A 23,690-nucleotide genomic window follows, 5' to 3' on the forward strand; every position below is an offset into this window, starting at 1 on the left:
TTTTTCTGTAATAGATACAATCAGTATCCCAAATCGTCGAGTTCAAGCACATACGCCAATGGGCGGGAAACTTACAACAATGTTATCAGAAATGGTTTCAACAATTCAAACTTTTGTTGAATACTAACGAAGTTAACGGTGCCCTTATTAATCACAAATCCAGCGAGGTTTCAACCTACTCCATCTCTTTGTATCGATTTAAGATCTGCTTTTGTTGAAAAAATGTTTTCGTTGTTCTTGTTCGTTGTTGGTTGCTTCATTTTTTGTGTTAAAACTTATTTGGTTCCTTTTTTGAGAACGTTCTTTGTTTCTTTCTTTTTCAGGCATACTTTTAATTGAAGCCTTGTATTTCTTGAACAACAGGGGGACCCTTGTTTCGGGGTTGCATCCACAGCACGAATGGCGGCCATGATAACAAACACAGAAAACAAAGGTTTGCTCGATATTGTTCTACTTGTAGTTAAGTTAATTTATAGTTTGTATAGTTTATCCCTTTAAAACTCATGTTTGTCGATACATCTTTCAGATAAAAATCGCCCCACAAGAATTCATACTGTCCGCTATAATTGTGTACGAAAAAAACAATGCCGAGAACGCGTGCAGTTTTTTCCAGGTGAAACAAATATAACTAATAATTCGCTCTGACTCTTTTGAATAGCTGACTAGTCAAATGCTCACAAAATTTGAAAAAGCAAATTTTACTCAGCTAATGAGAATTACAATTTCCATAATCAGCTGACGTTGAAATATTACAATTTTGCAGCACTGCTATAAAAATATTGAGGTTGCGTCAATAAATTTATCTAAAGCCATCGAATAAAAATTTAATTAGATTGGTGAGTTTTGTATGGGTTTTGTGTTATCAGTTTACATTGAAAGCCATGCCGTAGTCTGCGATATTATATCACATTATCATAAAATAATAGCTGTCATTCAAAAATTACACCGATTCAAAATAGATGGGAAATCATTATGGAGATAAAAGGCGAAATATTTGGACAGTTTTACTCCTTAAATTAGGTGCTGGTATTATAGTCAACTCAACAATAATGAACCCATATTTCGTACCGTTTCGTTACTTCAAATAACGTAGTCGTGGTGGGTGATTTCTCATTTTTGTTGTGCTTGTTTATTATCGTTCTTTTCTAATCTAGAGCTTTGTTAATCCGCGACATTGTGTTCGTAAGTTATCGCTTATACGAAATAGTTTGGAATTCAAAATCATTGATTGGGTGAACAAATGAGATACTGGAGCTGGGAACTGTACTATACCCAGCATTCGATTAAGTATTTAGATGTTCAAATTGAACAAGGTCGATGAATTATTCCCAAACTGGATAGGCAGCGGAGAAGTTGTGTGGTATTCATCCCCATTTGAGTACTTTCTCTAGAAATGCGACGATTGCTAGGGACATGAAGTAAATGCCAGCTACGGGAATTGCTAACCAAAGTGGGTACACCTGAAATAAACTGTTTTTATCGTACCTGTACGAATTACCTGCAGGAATTTGACCTAAATTTAGCCGCTATTCTCGTTTTCGCCATTTTTTGTGTTCTCGTTAATTTTCTGTTGCCTTAATACATTACAGGCGTCTCTACCGGTACCAAATTCAAGAGTTTTGTTTCAAGACTTTTTTGTTGGATTTGGGGATGTGACGAATATCAATGCATTGCGTAGAGTTGATTTAATGTATTATAGAAAACTCTTTTCTGTTTGAAGATTTGAATTTTATTTCAGTAACTTTAGTGCCTTATCTAATTTTACTTTTAATGTTAGCATTTGTGTCTAAAAGTGTTGTTTATTTTAAGCGACTGGAAATGCATGAGTAAACTATTTGTAATGTAAATTATGTTGAGGATTGGTAATATATCTTCAGGCTTCCTTTGCTTATTTATCGGTCTTGACAACTTCGACATTAACTTTTTCAAGAAACCTGAGTGATTTTTCCTGTGCTTAATTTTAATCAGTAGAATGATAGTCATATTTTGCATAACCTTATACCACCTGACGACCTGTATAGTTCATATATTTGGTTTAGTGATGACCAGTATAATGCATTAATTATTAAGTGCAGTTTTGTGTAGTTGCTCGGCTAAATGGGTAACTTGAATGAAAGTCAAATTCTGTTGAGCGTTTTTTTGGCTTTCTACCTTTTAGGCTGTGGTAATATGGTGGTTAATTTTGTATAATTGCATTGCTAATGTCACTGTAAATTGTAGTTAGTTTTTCAAATTTAAATTTTTTAATTTTCATTTTGGTTTGATTTTCATCTCAACAATGTTTTCTGGCAGCTCGCAAGTTCTTTTTCGATTTTGTAAATAGTCGGATCTGGGTGCATTCACAGCAAATTTTTCATCAACTTAGATTGTTTTCTAATTTTTTAATATTTCTCTTACTTTCGTTTCACTTTTGATTAATAGCCGGAAATCGATAGCTAAAGCTATTATTGTCACTCTCATGGTTTTTTACAACTCTAAAAAATTGAATTGTACTGGGTGCTGTCTTAAGATCTGTTCACACATTTTAATGATTTTTGGGAAGTCTGATTTTGGTCACGAGAAAATGGCGTTTGAGCAAAAGTTTGTTTCTGACTAGGGGTTTTTGTTCACATGCGGCTTCTGGCATTAATTTTTATTGTTTTTTTTTCGATTTTGTTGGATGTGATTTTCTAAATGGTTTTCACAATCAATTCATAGTCCATTCTAGAATTTTTTTAGTCAATGAAAATTCCTCGATTTGTGTCAGGTCTTGTCCTGCTATGTTTTCTTGTCCTGCTATTTCGTCAACGGGATTTTTGCTACGACCATCTGACGTCACAATCACTTCAAATCTGCTTTTTGTTCATTCGTTCATTCAATTTTAACCGAATTGCGTGTGTGACGTCATTTTTCATTCTTTATGACTTCATCACTTTGAAGTTGACTTTCCGTTACTTTAATTGAAAGAGATAAGGTAAAGTGAGTGCATCTCAGCATTAAAAAAGATGTTTCTTTTTTGTCTGTTTCTTAGAAATGGGATTTACACCTTGCCCTCTTGAGCAATTTTGAAGTTAGCCTTTCAGAAGTTGACCGGCCAATTTTTTCAAGCAAGATTTGTTCGCACCATTATCTTTCTTTGATTGGTAATATAAAGTCGCTAATCGTTTGTATGATACAACATATGCTTGTTGAGTGTTCTTGTCAGAATTGGATTAAATCAGATTTAATTTCAAATTAAACATGTGATTATTTAAATACAAGCCGATTTCTCAAATTTGGCGCACAAGTTAACTCTAATCGGGATTCTGCTGAGAAATAAAGCTACTTTTTGTGCTACCAATGATGCTGACTTGTAATATTATCAGCGCTTGATTTTTCAAAGAGTGGAGTGAAACCTCGTCCCTTGATTTCATTCATTAACTTCTCATCTCATTTCGCAATTTTTATCTTCCCTCTTCTTTCATTTCTTGAAAGGAGCTGAAGCTGGTTCTGTGAATCACTTTTCTGAATTATAATTCATCTTTTAAGTTTGCCTACTCTGTTTTCTATTATGAGGCTCTAATTAAGAAGATGGTAATAGTCCTTTTGTTTGTCAATCTTGCGTGAGAAATCTGCCATAAGTTGAAAATTAAAATCACGCCGGCTTTCAGTTTACTCACATAAGTATTACTTTAAAATGTCTCAAAATGAGTGCCGCCCGAAACTCATCGTTATATTCACAGCATTTATAGCAGTCTGAACTTTTTTTGTCCATTTTAATAGTCATCATCATATTTTTTATTTGAAGCCAGCATTTAGCGGTTACTAACTGTAGTTGATCACGTGTTCCAGCATCCTTGTATGTGATACTAACCTACCTTTGTGTTACGCACAATAAATTGTTTTCAAGTAGGTTATGAGCGTTACTGTAATTCGCCAAGCTACAACAAAACACAATCCATTTGCTAGGCCATTAAAAGGTCCTAGTTGAATGTAGCAGCACTAAGGTTTAATGGTAGAACTAGAGCGTTAGAAGAGAGTGATGAGTGAGATTGAGGTTCTGTTTCCTCATATGCATGATAAACACGAGTTCTTCCAGAATGGTCTGTTTTTTGTTTCAGCTCAATTATGACGTCTTCTATGATTGAGTGATTTTTTGGACGCATTAAAGTCCGATTTCAGAAAAACTGAGAGGCCTGATTACAGAAAAAATCGAGATAAAAATGGGCCATTTGTTGTCGCAGTAGTGAAATTTAATCAACATGATTATTAAGTTGATTTAACAATGTAAAGTTTTGCTTGAACTGACGGAGCCATGATCAAGTTGAACAGATTTTACGTGCAACTCAACTCATTACTGCTTTCAGAAAATGAGGAAAACTTCTTTTTGACTTTTTAGGCCTGTTTTTTTTTCTGAATTAAGATCTACTAAACATCTGATGAATATGCGTCGATTGATATAAAAGTCACCACCAATATTATGTTGACTATAATTGACTTCGAAAACAGACCATTTGAGATCGAATTTTGTGCATTTACTTTTGCCAACGAGCCTATTTTGCAGTCCTCGCTTGAAAAAAAAAAGAACGAGTGAGTGAAAATTGAGGTCATGCTCAACTCATTCTGAAAACTGCATTAATGAATGAACAAAAGGAAATTTGAAGTGAATAGTACGTCTTATTATCTAAGAAAAAGTTTTACAATTAAATAAGAACACCAAGAATGGTCCTAAATTACTTTTCGAAGATTTCGCAAAGTATGTCCTGATTATGAGCCTGATTACAAATACAGTCATTGATAATGAACAAAGCACATACAAAAACAAGTTCGACAGTTAACTTAGTTTTGCACAACAAAAATGAATGAACGACAATGTCAAAGGGCAATAGATGAGAAATTTTGCAAAAAAAGTTGATTTCCATTAATGTCTTTGAATATATGTATCATCAAAATAGTTAAAAAATCGTAGCTTAAAGTTGAATATAGAACATTAGTTTGTGGAATAATAGAAGACTTTTAAAATCTCTGTAATTTCAACCAGGAATCCACTTAGAAATAAATAAGTTCAGGCAACAATTAAGATTTTGCCCAACGTTTTGAAAACGAGTAGTGATACAGAGACGTGAAATCATTGAATGGCTTATGTCTTGCCTTTTAACAAAGTAAATGAGAACTTTATGCATTTATTGGTAGACTAGAAACCAAAAATTAACGAGCTCTGTCAAAAATACAAAAATGTCCTTGATTTGAAAAAAAAGTATTTAAAAGCATTAGCTGCAAACAAAAACCATGCTTCATTTTTGTTAAGCAAACAAGTAGATGACACCTGTTGCTATTGAGACTAAGCATCAAAAACAACGAACACTACAAACTCAAACTTGTATTTTTGAACAACTCAGGTCGAAGTTGCTAAAAGCATTATATGTGATAGTAAACCACTAAACTGGTTAAAAGATTCCTCCTCAGAAAGCCAATGGGAGAATTTTATGAAAACACTTAGCGTCAAAGTCAAAAGATCAAAATCAAAAGTGACGGGATAAACCGATAAAGCCCGGTCATTTAGTCATTGAGAATATTTGGCTATTAACTCACGAAGTCATTAGCTCACAAAGTCATTAACTCACAAAATCTTTGGCTTTCGAATAAAAGCATAGCCGGCAGATTGCCGGGAAATAGAGTTAATTTGACCGAATTTTTTTCTGTTTTTTTCAGCGTCAAAGTTTTCTAATTTGGCGTGTAGTTTCAGGTGGCTTCTGAAAATTTACTCATATCAGCTTCTAAACTCAATGCTAATAAGCTTAATACCAATGTCAGCTGGCAAACACTCTAAACGTTGATAGCCTAATTCTCAATGACTTAATGACCGGGTTTTATCGCTTTATCCCGTCACTTTTGATTTTGATCTTTTGACTTTGATAGTATTCACCACATTGTGTTGTTGAATGCGTGAAAGAATTTAAAATCCGTTCGGTTAAAACAATGAGTGAAGTAAGTCACAAGTCAAACGTGAAAGCCGTGATTTATGTAAAACGAAAAACGTGATGAAAAGGTAAAGCGAAATAAAAAAAGGAGAGCGCCCAAATAATAGCCGTTTGGAGGCTTACGGCGGCTATTAAACCTTAAATAGATTGCATTATGCCTCACTAGAAAGCCATTGAGATCCGTCATTACCGGGATGAAGTTATAGAGCAGAAAAAAGTGAAAATGGGGAAAACCTGAGAAGTCAGTGATGTTCTTCGAAAACGAATATGGTCAAGGTCGTTGAAAACATTAGATATGAATTAGCTCTCAACTAGCTTCAGTTATGCTTAAATGGAGAGCCGACGAGACCTCTCTTTAATAACACTAAGCCTCAGGACAACAGAAAGATTGAGATATTTGAACAGAAAAATCAGACATTTTAAGCACAAACAGTGTCTTGGTAATGATGTAAACCATTAGATGCTCTTAGGTGAATTGAAAAATAGCGACTATGCAACAACAGAACACATTCATCGCCTCTTAAAAGCATCCATGAACAAACAAATTCAAGATAAAAAACAGAACACAGAATTTAAACTAAAACACTTGCAGAAGTCATAGAGACCGAAAGTTTGTTCTAACACTGTTTGCGCTACACTAGTTTTAAAGCAGTTCAAAAAAATGGGTGCTAATTTTTGGTATTTGCTCCTGTTACTACTCCTGCGTGACTATAATCCCTAATTTAGTTTGTGTTTTCATTGATAGCTAAAAACAAGTTAGCAGCTCTTAATTTAAAGGCAGCGAGCGCCCCAATACAATTGAAATTCTGTAAACTATAAAAATCAAGAGATTAGCAATAATTGCTCCCCTCTGCTATCGCTATCGCAGCGATTAATAAAAGTATTAGTGCTTTGATAAGCTCAGATAGCTACACCAAACAGCTTTCTGCTTACGAACTACTAACCCGTACAAACTTTTTCCATTATCTATGCTTTGCAGAAGCCGACCTTATTGTCAAAATTTATTTAGTTACTTTTGCCTCTTACAGAAACAACGCTTCAAAAACGTTTGCATTTAAAACAAAAAGATTGAACTAACTAGCGTGGGGCGAATTGCTCTCTAACTTCTGGCGAGCGGTTAATTTCGTCTGTAGCTTGCTGCGGTTTAGGGAAGCAATATGCGTAAAAAGTTTGACGGCGGAAGGGATCTTCTAATAAGAGATAAAATTTTACCTGCTGAGCTTTTCATTAAAAAAACTTCTTTTTAAGTTTTTTGATTTAATTATGCGTGACAAGGAAAGCAGTCAAATATCCAAAAAAGTGTTTGAAATTTTGGGGGAAATTATGAGATGAGAGAAAATCCCCAAACTGTCCAGTTTTTTTCCGAAAAATATGTGTCAATCTACATGGAGTGATAGATCAATAGTCAAAAATTTCTCGAGAAAGTGGAACAACTTGCCAATAGAAATTGGGAAAGAAAAAGCAAAAAATAGATTCAAGAAAATAACTAGAAAATTGATCAAATTACATGAACGTGTTCCAATAGATAGACAAGTGCAATTTTTGAAATTAATTTTACTAGTATTTTAAGGACCAAACTTTTCATATGTTTTAAAGTGATTGTTAAATGTAAATGTTTAACCAAACTTTGTTATCGTTGTATAATTTTGAATTTACATTTTACAGATTAAAAAAAACGATGTGCCAAAAATGGGCTATTAAAAAGGTCGTACTAAAAAGGTCGTAAAATTACTAACCTCTAAATAAATTTGGTTAGTTGGAACAACAAGAATGAGAATAGTTACCTTTCTGTATTTGAGTGCTAGACAGCCCATGAGAGTCTCTACGATTAGAATGGCAGTCACTTCAGCCGAGAAGGACCAGTTAAGACTGCGGAAGAAGACGAGGCCACAGAACACTCCCAGACACAAGGTGTTGTTCATTATGGCTGCAGAGTACAGTTGAGTGTACGTCAGGATCAAGTTGTCCTGCAATTGAAAACAAATGGTGAACAGTTTGATTATACTTTTTCAAGTTTCAGAAAGGGCTAAGAATTTGCACATGTGCCGAATTTTTGTAAGAGATGCGTTAAAGAAGTTGCATATATGTTTATTCAACTCGTAAAACTAACAAATTAATAAAGTTTTTTGTCCTTTTTCCCGTGCATTCAGCAAGTTTTTTTAAGCAAACTTTTTGAGCAAACATGTGCTCATGGCATCTCTCAATTCCAACCGCGTATAATGAAGTTGTGATTAATGATCGAGCTTTGAGAAATTAAACTCATTATATTATAATCTTCATGGAAAGCATGATTAGTTAACTTCCAGGCCAGGCTCGACTTGACAGGTACGGGGTGTGATATCATTGTCATAGATTGGAGATTGATGATTCAATCACCTAGCTGAGTTAAGCTATTTGAGGACCTTAAAATCTAGGTCCGTCTTATGGAAAAACTGATGAGTTGATTGGCTGAAAAAGACATGACTAAGCCGAAGGGGGAAATGATGGATCTTACAACTGTTAAGAGTATCCTGTACCTCTTAACTTTACAAAGCAAGTTAATTATCAGATGTGTTAATAGGATATTAATGGCAATTGTTTCAACTTCTATATACGTTCTAGAACAAGTTAAATTTTCTCAAGCAATTATTTTTGAAGAATTTAGACTAATCAACTTTTTCCGGCATTTCCCCCGCTTCAAATAAAAGTTTGATGGACAAAAATTTTGCAGTTGATGACAGAAATTAGGTTTGAAAATTTTTAAATGAAGCTTAGGAATGGATGTAGGCAGGTGGTACCTTTTCCTTCTTCATGGCGAATGAGATTGAGGAGATGATCTCGCTGGCGTTACTGCAGAGAGGAGTGACGATGAATGAGACGTAGAAGGGGGAGATGGGGAGGAACTGGGGATTCCTCCTGTCTGTGATCCTGCTCAGAGTATCACACATTGGGTCACTGAACACGGTCACCATACCGATACCTGTCAATCAATGTCAGGATGAATTAAACATAGCCGACCAAATTCGGGGAACTCAGACAATTGCCCTTTACTCCATGAATTTAAATCTCCTCAGCATCTTAGGCAAATCGCGTACTTAGATAGCTAGTAAGAATCTTAGAAAACTGATCAGGAACTTAATGACGTCAGGCTTTACCGATTTGTCCCTTTTCTCGAGCCAAAAGGTCACGAAATTCGCTGGCCCGACATAAAAACGATGTGACGAAAAATCGGTTTTACAAAAAATGGCACCGAAGAAATGCCAAAACGACTAATAATTTTTGAGCTACTGACAACATATTCTGCTGATCTTGGAGCAATTTTTAAACTGCACTAATTCAACCGCACCATTGGGTCCTCATTTTACAGGGATTTCTAAAAACGAATGAACTAGACATACCAGTCCCTAGAAGAGCCAAGGATTTGAACAGAATCTTCCCTCTGGATTCCTTTGAGGACGAGCTCCCTCCTTCTTCTCCACCTTTATCGCCCCCTCCACCACTGGTCTGAACAGGACCCCCATTCTGCATTTTGCCCATCTCCATTCCGGTGCCTGCATTGGAGCCATCTGATTGGTTGGCCATCGGGGTCTCCTCAATTGCGCCGTAGTGTGCGTAGGTGTCTCTTCTGTGTTTGCGCATCCTCGCCATTATTCTCCAGGTTGCAAAGTATTTCTTTTCAAGAATGTGATCCCTAAAATTCCATTTAGTGGGCAATTCAAAAAGTGAGTTTGCGTCTTGTATTATTAAATTTGTGGATCAGTATTATGCAAAATTCTGTATTCGATAAGGTGGTTATTAACTTGAGCTGAGAAGAATGCATTTGACAAGATTAACTTGTTTTCCAAACCTCCAAAATTGTTCAGTAGTTACGAAGTTTGTGCCAGTTTATTTTTGTGGATTAAACAAGTGATATCATTGAAAAGGCCATCAAGAACTGAATCGATTGTTAATAGACATGTTAATTTTGTGCTTCTTCGAAGAAAATCGAGATTTAAATTTTTCTTACTTTTCGTACTTCAGATAGATCTACGTAAATCTGGAACTAAAAATAAAACGGATAATTAAATAGACATTCTTGGGATCTGAAAAACAACGGTTAATCTGTAACGAATTTTAGGTAAATTTTATTGTCCAACATTTCAAACTCTTCATGAAATAGGTGTTGGCAGTATTGTGGATATGGGCGGTCTAGTGGAACCACAGGAAGTTGATATATATGCTACATATTATATAAAATATACATTTGAATAAAACCATCATGATAGAAACTAAGTTAATATGCTAGTTGAATCAAATCAGATAAAATATTACTTATCTATTGATATCTGCTGCGGATACTATGGCACAATAAGCCTACTGTCATCTGCGTGGCAGTTTCACTGATGTCAACTAGCTGAATATAGCAACTTTTTTACTACCATCGTCGTTAACACTGATAATCTTTCTATTTAATCTAGTACATGGTATGTAACATCATTAACAGCAGCAGCAAACTTATGGTTAAGTTGAATGTATTGAGGTCGAATATGCACCCTTTGGTATCGTGTATCAAAAATGTCAATCCTATAGTTACTCTTGAATGATGTGTGACAAAGTTTTATATTATGTGGAAGTCTATCGTAGTTTTGTATTAAAATTTACTTTCTCGAAAGGGTTCATTAAAATTATCAGTTCCATCATTAACTATCTTTCTATCTTAAGGATGAAACTCACTTCCGATATTACAGTCAGGAGCATCCATCTTATCAAATACACATGCATTATGAATTTGTGCATTAAATTTTTTTTCTAAGGCAACTGTAACATACTGTGGTCATTCTATACCATTTCCCATTCCAAGATTAAATTGGAAGTAATGATATCAAAAAGTTTGACAGAAGTCCTTCTGAGAGCAAATTCGTGTTTATTTTTACGCAACTTTTATTAAGTTTGTGACCTATGGTCTTTGAATCGCGTCAGCTATGCCTAGTTGAATAATAGCTTACCTTCGCGGTCATTTGAAATTAAAAAGCATCCGTTTCAGAACTACACGAATTAAGAACATCAAAAATTTGAAAATTGTTCACTAATTTTTTCGACAAAAATTTTCTTTTAATACATTTGTTAACTCGTTTGTTTTTGAATAACTAGAACTTGCCATAACTATCTTTTGATCATATTTCTTTCGAAATATTTAACAGATCCAGAGCCACAAAACATTAATCTTTGCTTAAAATTGCTCCAAGACAAAAGCTATTTTCTCTTGCACTTAACTAAATTTGACAGGTCTTTAGTTATTTTTTAATAATCTCATGTTTTTTTCAATAAAAAGAATTGTGTGTCCTTAGTGTGAGTGAAAAAAAATAGATTGTTAGCTATGATTTTGTTCCCCTCATTAATTTTCCAGATTTGATTGACGGAGGGAATAATTTTTTTGGACTTTTTTTAAAGTGTTCTTATTCAATTTCCATGAGCGTCCCCTATTCATTTTTGCCTCAGTTAGTACAAATGAAAAGTACAGTGTTCCAACAGAGTGCAGAGTATTGATTTTTAAAAGAAATAAATGCTGAAGTTAAAGACTCAAAAAATAAGTAAATTAAAATTTTTGATGGTGGTTAAACTTCTTTTCGTTTGAGATACGAAAACGTATTAATAAAAATCTTTATTTGCAGGAAATTTCCAATTGCGTTTGGAGTCGCGGCGTTGTTTTTTCTGCGTCATAGGAAAAACAAAAAAGTCCATGTCAACAGTTGGGTATTTCCATTACAATTTAAAAAATACTTTGAAGATATAGATACGCCTATTTAAACCAGAAATGTTAGGAAAGTGATTCAACGCGGAGTTTTTTTCCTTCCGTTTTGTAATGTTTCTATACTCTACATTTAAAACTGTTCATACACGTGTGTTACTAAAAAAATGATTTCATTGTCTTCGTCTGAATGAACATCATCAATTTATACACCAATCCAGTCCACGAAAGAACTGAGAAACTGACTGTAGCAACCTGCATGAGACTTCTACTGTTTTTTAAAAAAATTTCTGTGTCTTCAAATCTAAATAATGCGTGATTCAATTTTTGATTTGCAATGGTTTTGCTACTTTTCTTTTTGCAATAGTGATTCGTTGTCAGCATTTTTTTGCGGATAATTGGCTAACCCAGTTCTTTTTCGAAACTTAAAAACGTGATGAACAACCTAGCCGGTGGTCTGAGATAACCTTACTTTCAAATTATACAAAACGCGTAAGTTTGAAAAAGTGCTGCTTTTAAAAAAAGCAAGCAATTTTATTAACGATTGTTCTGATTTTTATTAGTTCTACTATAAGTTTGGAATTTGATTTATCGGTTTCTTGAATAAATTAACTCAGCAGAATATTGTCGGTTATTATTAAAAAACCTTGTACTAAAAACTTGTGCTTTTTTGAATTAGCTTTAAAAAAATTTTACTAATTTCACATTAAATGAATAAACTCGTTATAGTTAATTGCTCCACTTTATTAATTTTTATCGAGCGAAGTTCAAAAACTATTTCTATATAAATTACTACTATTTTATTTTGCTATGTTTTTAATTTGTTTAATGCCAAACTGCAGTTTCCGAGCGAGCGAAAACTAATTGAAGATTAAATACAGATATCTCTAAGGATGTCTTGAATGTTTGAATTACTTTTACGCTTGATTAGAATTTATAACTGAGAATGGGGAGGAACTGATACACAATACCGCTCTTGCAACAATCTACTTGGAAATATTGCAAACTTTTATTCCTTTTCATGAATTTATTGTTTTACTGCGGACAGTTTAAATTGTTTATTGTATATTCGTTCTGATTGATGAAATAATTCAAAAGGGTTTCTTGTCATCGTTTTTTCTTCGCTCAATCTACTTTTCTACTAACCCTTATGCCCAATAAATTTACGGGCAGTTTGAGTTCAGTCGGATTAGGCAGAAGCACATTTCTGAGCTTTCTAGTCTTCCTTTTGTTTCAATGTCAAATTGAAGTGAAAGTGCTTTTGACGCTTCTGTTCACGCTTTTATTGCAATTTTCAATAATGTTTGGTTTCTGAGTATTTCTTCCACTTAGACACGTAAAAGAAAAGAAAGTGCAATGAGCCAGCCTACCCATTTTGTAACTAACGTATCAATTCTTTTTGCGACTAGAACAAATTTGATTAGAAAAGCGACAATAGAGTGTTTCTTAAGTGAAATTTAAAATTTAGCCCCTTAGAAATCGTGAATTTAATTACCTCCCTCCGCCTTTTACTCTAACGTGACATTTCATTTGGATTTTTTGCCCATAATTCCTTAAAAAGGCGTGATATTTTGCTTTCCAGTGAGAGCTGAAAAACGTCGGAAATTTCTTTCATCCATATAGCGTTTTATGTGGAACTAAACGTGCAGATAATAAAATTACTAACCCTGAGCTTTACTTTTGTCAGGGTTATAATAGCTTTAAGAAAATTTCTGCATGTATTCAGGCCACCCATTTGGGAGTTAGTGCGTGTGAACAATTATGCTAATTGGGCGTAACCAGCCCACCTGTGTTCAGTGCTGTCTAGCAACTGCTCGTAACCCCCCACGCTACCCGTCTGATTGCCACCCCAGGGCGACGTCTTGGACACCCCTCCACCCCGCCCACCTCCCCCAAACATGGTACCCTGCCCAGTGCCTCGACTGGCCTTGAGGATATTGGCCATGTAGAATGCCTTGGCAGCCTTCAACAGCATCTCCTGCTCTTTCTCTTTTGCATGCACAGTCATGCGCACGTTGGAACCCTCCTGGGCCAGTTTGAACTGCATGGCTAGGTAGAGCACGAAGCCTAAACACATCAGCACAATTCAACAATATTCTTAATAGCAAATCGATCTTCTAACTGTTAGAAGGTCGAGAGAGGACAACCTAAGTTAATTTGATCATAAGATACGCTTGACCTAGCTGGAAAAAAGCTACTTGTTCAACGTAGTTATAACTAGAAATAGGAATCCTTGAAGGAAAAGAGAGCTTAAGACCCGTTCGTGTAATGGTTACCACTCTAGGTTTGCAAGTAAGAGATGGTGATGCAAATCTAGTACTGGTCCATTTTCACAGTAATTCCGCCTGATAAGACCTCGAAGAACTTGATTAATCTTGCTATAACAAAGAACACATTCTAAACACAAAAACTTTGATATCTGAGGAAATACGCGATTCGGCTTATTTTTGATCTTCATAGACCAATATTCTCGAACCCTTCTTATGAATTTTCAAGTTCTACAAGTCTTGAATGATTATTCAGAATCTTACCAAGCTTTTGAATAATTTCTATTTTCGGATTTTTCTTGAAGGATTTAAAAAATACAATCAACAAAACAGATGAAGGCAGGATAGTAGTGACGGAGCGAAGAAAAGAATTTGATTATCGAGGAATATTCCATTCTGTTTTTTCTTCCCACATTACTTTTAGTTGCTCAGCATGAATCAATTTGAAGTCAATGGCTGCACGTAAAAATTTTCTCTTTTTGTCATAAAAAAAAGTTACGGGCGTCTACCGGTACCAAATTTCTCGTTTTTATTATCAGATTTGCGCGTGTGAAACACTTTCGAACTTTGCGGATGAAAAGGGGGTGCCCTATATGGAAATTCCAGTCTGTGTTTTTCACTTTTTCAACGGCAAAATGTGTTTGACGGAAACCCGTTGCGCAAAGAATTGTGCGGCAGATTAATTGCAGTATAATCTCTCATTTTAGTAACCTTAAAACATTAAATCGTGAAATTGAGCTGCTAAAGTATTAAAAGGCTTAAAATTTTCTGAAATTGTTTGATAAGTTCAATTTTTGGCTGACTGTTTTAATGACTTTAATAATAATCGTTTTTTCCGGTACCGGAAAGCGCAAGCCACTTTCTTTGTAAGTAGATTTTTTTCGTTACCGGTAGACGCTCGTAATGACCAATTTAATTGCATCTGCATATGCGGACATATGCTTTTCTTTTACCGCATTCCTGAATTTAAGATTCCCTTCTCATCCCCTCTGCTTAGTTGAAAAATCAAAACAACCTCTTATCTCTCATTTTTATACCTGACCATTATGGTTCACAGTTATGGTTAATCAAAGAATGAATGTTAAAATTACTGCATACAGAATAATACCCTTCTCGTTTTCCAAGAGAACCAACGACTATATTCAAGCACCTATTAGGGGGAGGCCGGATTCAGCTGGCGTGATATTCCTTAATCGCCAGGATAAGCCATGGAAGATATCTGGGCTTTTCCCCGTCTTCAAAGGCTGCATTGGTCCCAGTTTTATGACCGTGATTGCCGCATATTTGTTCACATGTATATTGACAACACATCCCCGGCCAGGTAGACTTTTATGGGTCTCATCAGAGCGTGCTTGGTTAATTTTAAGACGTGTGATGGTTGCATACGTTTAACTTGTTCACTGAATTGTACAATATGATCACAATAATATGGTTGCATTGTAATGACCAAGTCTAAAGTTAATTCCGATACTAACTTTGATTTGCCTTCTATATCATCAAAGTTGTTTGGAGTCCAGTTCACTGTCTCCAAATTAATTCTCGGAAATTTCAACAGAAATATTCAATTTTCAACAGAATGCTCTTAATCACGTATTTTACCATAAAACATGGGGAGAAAAATTGTTGCTACAGAATAGTATTGGGAAGTTTTTTATAGCTCTTCAGTCTCCAGCGTCATTGAATATTCGTATCAACATGTTCTACCAAAAAATTATTCAAATGATTATTACGAGCGTCTACCGGTACCGAAAAAAAACGACTTCCAACGAAGTGGCTGTTGCATTCAGGTGCCGAGTTCCGAGGAAAGCTCTTAAATTTTGTGAGAGTGGTTTTTACAAAGTAATTAAGATCCCTAAAATGAATATAGGATCAATTAAAAGTGGTAAGGTTTTACGTTTGGCTGTAAGGGCGTTTCGCAACATTTTAATCCATTTTGAAAGGAAGAGAATAGACAACATAGATTAGCCTACAAAAATCATTGAAAGTATTTTTCACAGAAAGAAAAAAATTATACTAGATTCAACATTCTTGTATATACCAATAAAAGAAGTTTTTCCACATTTGAATTATCATTTTTTGTAAACTTTTACTTGAACTCCTTGATAAAAACAACAAAGTCGACAAATATATTTTTTTAAATTGACATTTAAATAGACAAAACAAAGCAGTAAAAGGGAAAAAACATGTTTTTTCATTCAACTTCAGAGTTCATCTAAATACGTTAGTTCCCACAATTAACGGACTGATTGATCAGCTTACCAAACAAGAATAAAAAGGACAATACAAAATATTTCCCACTAATTGCGAAACATGTTTTGATGTTTTGTTGTTTTGCAAAACGTGGTTCTGATGTTTCGTGGATTATGCTTCACTTACTAGTCAATTGTATTTGGTTCTAATTTGTGATATGTAGTATTCTTTTGAGCAATTTCACATAAAAGCGAATATGGTTCCTCTTAAAAGAGATTTTTGTTTCTGGTTGCGGTTTTCTTGCACTTTTTCCATGCTCTGTTTCATACTCGTTTTCCTAAACAAGCGTTAGATATGACTATGACTACGACCCTTTCAACCGATATGGCGTAAAAATTAACATTGAAAACTAAAATGAGGGATTTTTTGTGCAATTAGTCTGCCGCTTATTTTGTATTCCTTTCCTTGTTCCCGTCTTTCTTATCTGAAGTTTTCCTGTTTTGTGGATTATGCTTCCCTTGTTTGGTCAATTAATCGGTGCACCTTGTGAAATCTAGGCAACGTTTGCGGGTATTTTAGGCCTATTCACTTAAAAGTGATTATTGCTTCCAGTCCGTAGAAGCGCGAAAGGTGGTCCTTAATTATTTCAATTCTAATTACGCGGCATTTCTCGGCTGGTGCTTCTGTCAACATATTTTGCGGTGGAAAGCAGTTTTCTGTTTTCAACTTCAAGTCTAATAGTGAAAAAAAAACTGACCGGAATTTCCATATAGGACACCACTTTTTCGTACGAAATTTCGAAAATATGTTTCACACGCACAATGCATTAACATAGGAAAAATGAAATTTGGTAAAAACGAGTAAATTTACTTAAAAAATTGGTATCGGTAGACGCCCGTAATAACCATTTGAAGGAAAATTGTTCTGTCGGCAAAATAGAATTCGACAACTTTTCTAGCCGGAATTTTTTTTATAATTTATCATTAGACCTTTTATATAATTTATTATTATAATCTTTATATATTTTATTGAAACTCCATATAAAAGTTTCCATGTTTTCTATTGTTGCCTATTTTAAAGGATGGGAGCAAATTTTTGAGTTTTTGCCACCTTTGGTTTTTGTTGCATACGACTTGTCAAACATACGACTTTTATTTTGATTATTTGGACATTCATTAATGTTTTTAGGTTCTCTGCTTTTTTGTCCCGTTTCACTCCTGTCATTGCTAAAACAGAGATTATTTAACTTACTTTATCCCCTGTTAATTTAATTATTTTGGACGCATTGATGAAATATCTTACGCCTTAACTAATATATTTTTGTATATATAATCTGTATTGCGTTCAAAATGAAAACGTCAATATGCTGCCAATGGTTTTGAATACCTAATATTGAAGAGTTGATTTTGATCAGTACGCCTGTCCTGTCATGTTAGGCTATATCCAGTGTTCACGTCAAATCAAAAACAACAAGCCCAATTTGTCCACACGTATCAGTTTCAATGGCTCAGACATGAAAATTCTTCAAAATTAATTTATTGTTTCAGCGAAATTGTCATTTGTAATTTTGCTAATTCTTTAATAGGTTGATTAAAAGAAAAGTTTTACAGATTGTAATGAGTCATTTTTTTCCTTGAGCGTTTCAACCAGCAAATAATTTTTTTTAAAAAAAACCAGTTTAGGCAAAAATTTTCCCGTTTTAAGTTTTTTATTTTTTCAGAAGCAATAATTAGAAGCTGTATGCAATTTTTAATGATTAAATTTAAATCCTTATTTTGTTTAATACTTTCAAAATGACAAAGAATGACTTTTTGAATTTTTTGAGTCTAAAAGAAAAAATTAACATGTTTTTTTTCTTTCAATTGTATTTCACTTTTCACTGTACGATCATCACAACGCCTATCTTTGGTGTAATGATAATTGAATTTGCAAATACGAAAGCAAAGATACCCACAAAAAACCATAACCTCCCCAGTTTGAAATCTAAAGATCTAAAAAAGCCTTTGATCATAATTCAGGAGGCCATTGCTGAAAAATGCGAAGCATAATTTGTATCGTAACAAAGCAGTACAATATTCCATAATTCTGTCAAAGAAAACGGTGTCAAGAGAGATTATTTCCTCATTTTTGTGACAAAACGAACCGTGCAAAATGAATTGAAGTTGTTGACGTTATTTTCAGGAACAACTGTTGTTTCTTTTAATTTGAAGTTTTTTCTATCACAAAAATTCTAAAGGTGTATCAGCTAGCGGTGTTGGAGTTTATTTTTCGTTTTTCAGAGACAATTATTTATCGTTTCAGTTTTTAAAAGTCATCACTTGCACTAGCAAAAAGCAGCTTAACCCAAATTTAATGTACGTTCTAGATAAATTAACATGTGTAATTTTAGCTTCTCCGGAGAACTTTTTTTACTCCGGAAACTTGAATCTCCGTTCATTCTATCGAATAATTTTTTTTGCCAGCGATTATTACGAAATTTTAAATCTTCGGTACCAGCAAAAGTATTCTAAGTAGGTATGACGTTTTCAAATCAATACCGGAGTCCTTAAGAGCAGCATCATCGAAAACACGTTGGAAAACTAAACCCTATGAGATGTAAGCTAAATAGTTTTTAAAAACAACAATCCTTTTTAGCAGAGATTCATATCTAATTACAAAAAAATCACATGAAAGAAATGAATTAAACTGATTGCAACGCTTATTTCTGTTGTATTGATGTTTAACTTTGCAGGAAAATTTGAACGCAGGGCATTTATGAAGATACAAATAACAATAGGTTTTCTCAATACGTTGGCAGTTAATTAGACAGGAAATTAAAAAGGGCTAGAGACTTTTTAAACATGTCATACATTCGAACAAACTATGATCACTTAATTTTATGTTAATCACTCGGACCTCATTCATTAAGGTATTTTTCAAGTTCTCTGCTTTTTTCCCTTGTACTCGAGTCATTATGACTCTGTCATTATACCTTAGACACAAAAAGGTAACAAAAAAATTAAGACATACATGATAGGAAATAATAAAAGGCCAGAGTCATTTTATAATTATAAAAGCTCTATCGAATAAATTTTTATGGACGCATTAATGAATGATCTTACTCATTTACTAATATACATTGTATTCGTAATCTATATTTTGTTCTAAAAAAGCGTCAATATGCAGCCAAATGTTTTGGTTGCTTTCACAATCTTCTAAATTCAAATAAATAGTTGGTTTTTATCAGGGCGCACTTTCTTTTATTCCTTTTGTCCTATCGTTTCAAGAATATATGCCCTTTCGACGTTGAATCAAAGACAACTAGCCTAATTTGTCCACACGTATTAGTTTACGTTAGATGACTTAGAATCCAAAATTTTTCAGGACTTTTTAAAAAGAACCTTGAGTTTTGTTGGAAAATGTTTTTTTGTTACGTCTTTCTTTAGTGGCCCTAATAAGAAATTTGAAGGACTTTTTAATGACTCCGAGCAATTTTTTGTTTAATATCTTTAAATTGACAACAAATGATTTTTTTTGAATTTTTCGAGTCAAAAAGAATAGCTTAACATGTTTTATTTTTTAGATTGTAGATCACTTTTCCCTCTACGAAGATCAGAATGCCTGTCTTTGGTGTAATGATAATGGAATTTGCAGATAAGAAAGCAAAGATACCCACAAAAAAGTTCATAACCTCCCCAGTTTGAAATCGAAAGATCTAAAAATGCCTTTGGTCATAATTCAGGATGCCCTTGCTGAAAAAATTGAGGCAGAATTTGAATGGTAAAAAAGCAGTATAAATTGCCATAATTCTGTCAAAAGAAGCGGCGTCAACAGAGATTATTTCTTTTTTGTGAGTGACCAAACAACATCGTGCAAAATGAATTGCACTTGTTGACTGCTCCTGATTTTCAGGAATAACTGTTTTTTTTTAATTTGATGAAAGTTTTTGAGATCCTTTTTTGCTTTCAGAGACAATTGCTCTGATTTTTTTTTTCAATTTTTAATTGTAATGGCTTGCACAAGCAAAAAGCAGCCTAATCCAAAGTTGATGTTTGTTCTGCATAAATTAACATGTGTTACTTTGGCTTCTCCAGAAAATTTTTCTTTTTTTACAAACTTGAATCTCTGTTCATTCTATCGAATAATTTTTTACTAGCAATTATTAGACAATTTTACATCTTATTTATCAGAAATAGTTATCTAAGTGGGTATGACTTTTTTCCAAGCAATACCGGTGTTCTTAGGAGCAGCATCATCAAAAAATGTTGGAAAACTAAATCCTATGGGCTGTAGACTAAATAGTTTTTAATGCAAAGATCGTTTTTAGCAGAGAGTCGTTTCAAACTTAAAAAAATCAAAAATCACATGAAATAAAAGAATGAAACTCATAATCTTTCATTTCCATCCTTGACGTTATTCCTGTAAATCCCCGTAATTTTCAAGCCATTTCTAAGAAATTTTTCTCAAATGAGATTTGTTTTTCGGAAATGCACTTATGCTAATGCAGTGTAATCGACAGGAATCTTTAGGCAAAGTTTCATTTCTTACAGTTAAATTTAAAAAAACTTATGACTAGAAAAATAATTGGTTATCATTGTTCCCTGCTTTTTGTTCCGTTTAACTCGAGTCATAATAATTGCATCGAAAGCTGTACTGTACAACAGTGTTTACTTTAACTAATTTTTGATCGTCAAGCCTAAAATTATTTCAGATACTAACTTTGATTTGCCTTCGTTATTGACAAAGTTGTTTGGAGAGTCCAGTTCACTGTCTTGGGAACAATTCTTGGTAAAATATCAATTTTCAAGGGAATGCTTTTAATCCTATATTTTTGACATGAAACATTTAGAGACTTTTCGTCTACAAAATAGCTCACGGAAGTCTTTTATAGCTCGCATATCTCCAGCGTCAATGAATATTGGTGTCATCATGTTCTACCAAAAATGAATTACTTTCTGATTGAAAAGTTCAGTCTGCCAAAAAGCAGATTACAACTTTTTTCAGCCAGCATTTTTTTTTACTGAAACTGCGCTGCAATGCATCACAATAATGGCACATGACCTCGGTCCGGGTCTTTGGTCTAAGCTTTTAAACATACGAACATACTTTTTATTAAATAATTCGACAACATCCATTGATGTATTTTTTCAGGTTCCCTGCTTTTTGTTCAATTTTACTTGAGTCATTATAATTGCAAGGAAAGCTGTACTATCAATAATGATTGTTTTATTAATTTAAACTCGTGAAAATTTGCTGTGAAATTTTTTTAGAGGACAAATTTTAAATAAAATCGATCTTTCAGTAAAAAAAGTACCTCCGACCTTGTAGTTTTTTTCAGAATAATCACTGGCGCTCTTAATATTTTCTGCTTAATTGAGGCCGAAACTATGCAATAACTTATTGTCAAGTGTCTCTCTAAAATGAATTCGATGTTTGCTGCAAGTTTTTTTTTGGGAAAACTTTTTCATGCTGCCCTCTTTTTAAGTTCATTTTTTTCATTAAAGAGATTCTGTTTTTTGAAAAGTAATTAATTATAATTGCCTCGTTAGATTCTCGAAACTAGTTAGGATATTGGAAATTTATCTGGATGATAAAACTTTTAGGAGAGATTTGCAGGAGCTAGGCGAGGCAGAAATAAGTTGCTTCAAAATTTTACAGATGAATCTCATAGAATGAATCTCATTTTATAAAAAGTAATAATAATCATAATAAATTTCACCAAACATGGTTTAACAAGGCTTAGTAAGTCCCTAACGGGACTTGAATTTAATTTCCCTAAAACACTGTCCATCCATATGGGTTTGATTTGTAATCAAAAATCTTCTTAGCTAAATCAAATAGATATTCTTTGACATTGGGATTGAAATTGGGATTGGAAATTTCTTTTGAAATTGGGAGGACTTGAATATAGACTATGGTTGGGAAAATCACAAGCCAGTGACTTCGAAAATGGTACATTTGCAACGGTGGTGGTTACATTCGTTTGATTATAAAAAAATTTTCTCGTTTTATCGTGTTTTGGGATTTCCTATTCTTATTTGCTAAAATTGCTCTGCCTGAATTGGAAGTTTTCTTGTCAAAATTTTGTTTAAAACCAAAAGATCCAAAATGACAAGTTGATATTTGACCGGAAGTAAATTTACTAATCCAAGACAATCATTGTATTCTTTATCAGTAAAATGACTGTTTGATTGTATCCATTTTAAACTTTTCCTCTGAATCTTTTCCATTTGCCTGACGATACTTTTACTGACATACCAAACAGATCCATGAAGCAAGACCAATGTCATGTAAATTTTGACCGGATTGCATTTTACTGACATATTTGTTTTACTTGGAACTGATCTTTTTGGATACGCAAGCTTCTGATTACCTTTTAGTAGAACAATACCTAAGTGATAATACCAAGATAAATTTTCTGAAAAAAGAAGTTTATCAGAAGGAGTAGCCTTTTGCTCGTAAACCCAATTTCAACTCCTAATCTTATTTGAACTCTTTTACTGATTACAAACATTTCGTTTGCAGTGAATTTCAAAGTTGGAGAAAAAATAAAACTTTTAGCTATAACTTACGTTTCCTTTACTCCGCAAAAATAGAAATACATTATATCTACATACATTATATGCCAATTAAAAGTGTTTGACGATGGTTCAATCCGAGCTCAACGGCATAGTTTATTGGTGAGCCCAATTTGAGGATGATTTTTTAAATCAAAACACTGTCGAAAAACTGGCTAAATTTCCTCTTGCAAAACTTGGGAAAAGTAATTTTACCTCGAGCCAAAGTCAAGGACTATTAATAAAATTGAGATAAATTTTTTTAATACCATTTATTGCCCGAGGATGCCGGCTTTCTGATTCCAGATAATGGCCGAGGACAATCCTTTCATAGGTCGAGACATCGCCCGATGTACGCGTCAAGCTTACTTTGACCAAGTATAGCCTCTTGGCAAGTTACAATTTTCTGCAATTTAAACCATTTGGTTCTTGTTTTAAATTTGAGATGATGATGACGACTAACCAGTGATTGAGAATATGAAAGTGATGAGAGCTGCGGCACTGACGTATCCCGGCTGTTGTTCCCGGATGAGGGTGGGTCCGAAGTACCAGTCTGCTGATTGTATGATGAAGTAGGGCACCATAGTCACCATCATCACAAATGCACTGATGGTCACCTCCTTCGTTATCTCAACACCTAGATGGTAAAATACGGAACATAATTTGAAATCTAAGGATATGTTTTGGCTTGTATTCAGTTTTGTTCCTCGGCATTTTTAAGCAGAACCATTTTATAATGAAAGAATCAATGGAAAACATTTCTCAGATCAGTTAGCAGCATAAAAATTCTGAAAGCTGCTCACCTGATAACGTGAAATATTATTGCCACCCAATGAGAGGGGGCAATCTGTCATTACTAATTTTTGTCATCAATAATAATCATGAGTTTTATAACGGAGTATTTTGGTATCTCGCAAGTTTTTCTCTCATACTGTGTTCAAGATCCGGACTTAAAATACGATAAGACCAAAATCCTTTGTCCATTTATGACACTTATGTCCATATAGCACTTATGAGTAGCACTTAGCCGGATACTGCACTCCAAGCTGTT

The 23,690-nt window shown here is 34.0% G+C and overlaps 1 protein-coding gene across 3 annotated transcripts in view; it reads right to left on the reverse strand.

The window, feature by feature from the left end:
- Positions 1-682: 682 nt before the first annotated feature.
- LOC142345770 (uncharacterized) overlaps positions 683-23,690 on the reverse strand; it is a 47,456-nt gene continuing 24,448 nt past the window's right edge. For all 3 annotated transcript variants that reach the window (XM_075398089.1, XM_075398088.1, XM_075398090.1), the window contains exons 5-10: positions 23,103-23,276; positions 13,434-13,713; positions 9,317-9,609; positions 8,717-8,898; positions 7,724-7,906; positions 683-1,460 (exon numbers count right to left, since the gene is read on the reverse strand). In XM_075398089.1, coding sequence (XP_075254204.1) covers positions 1,365-1,460; positions 7,724-7,906; positions 8,717-8,898; positions 9,317-9,609; positions 13,434-13,713; positions 23,103-23,276 — 1,208 coding nt within the window. In that variant the 3' untranslated portion in view covers positions 683-1,364. The remainder of the gene's footprint in view (positions 1,461-7,723; positions 7,907-8,716; positions 8,899-9,316; positions 9,610-13,433; positions 13,714-23,102; positions 23,277-23,690) is intronic.

Source organism: Convolutriloba macropyga, chromosome 9, assembly GCF_964194025.1.
Source record: "Convolutriloba macropyga chromosome 9, txConMacr16.3, whole genome shotgun sequence".
NCBI lineage: Eukaryota > Metazoa > Xenacoelomorpha > Acoela > Convolutidae > Convolutriloba > Convolutriloba macropyga.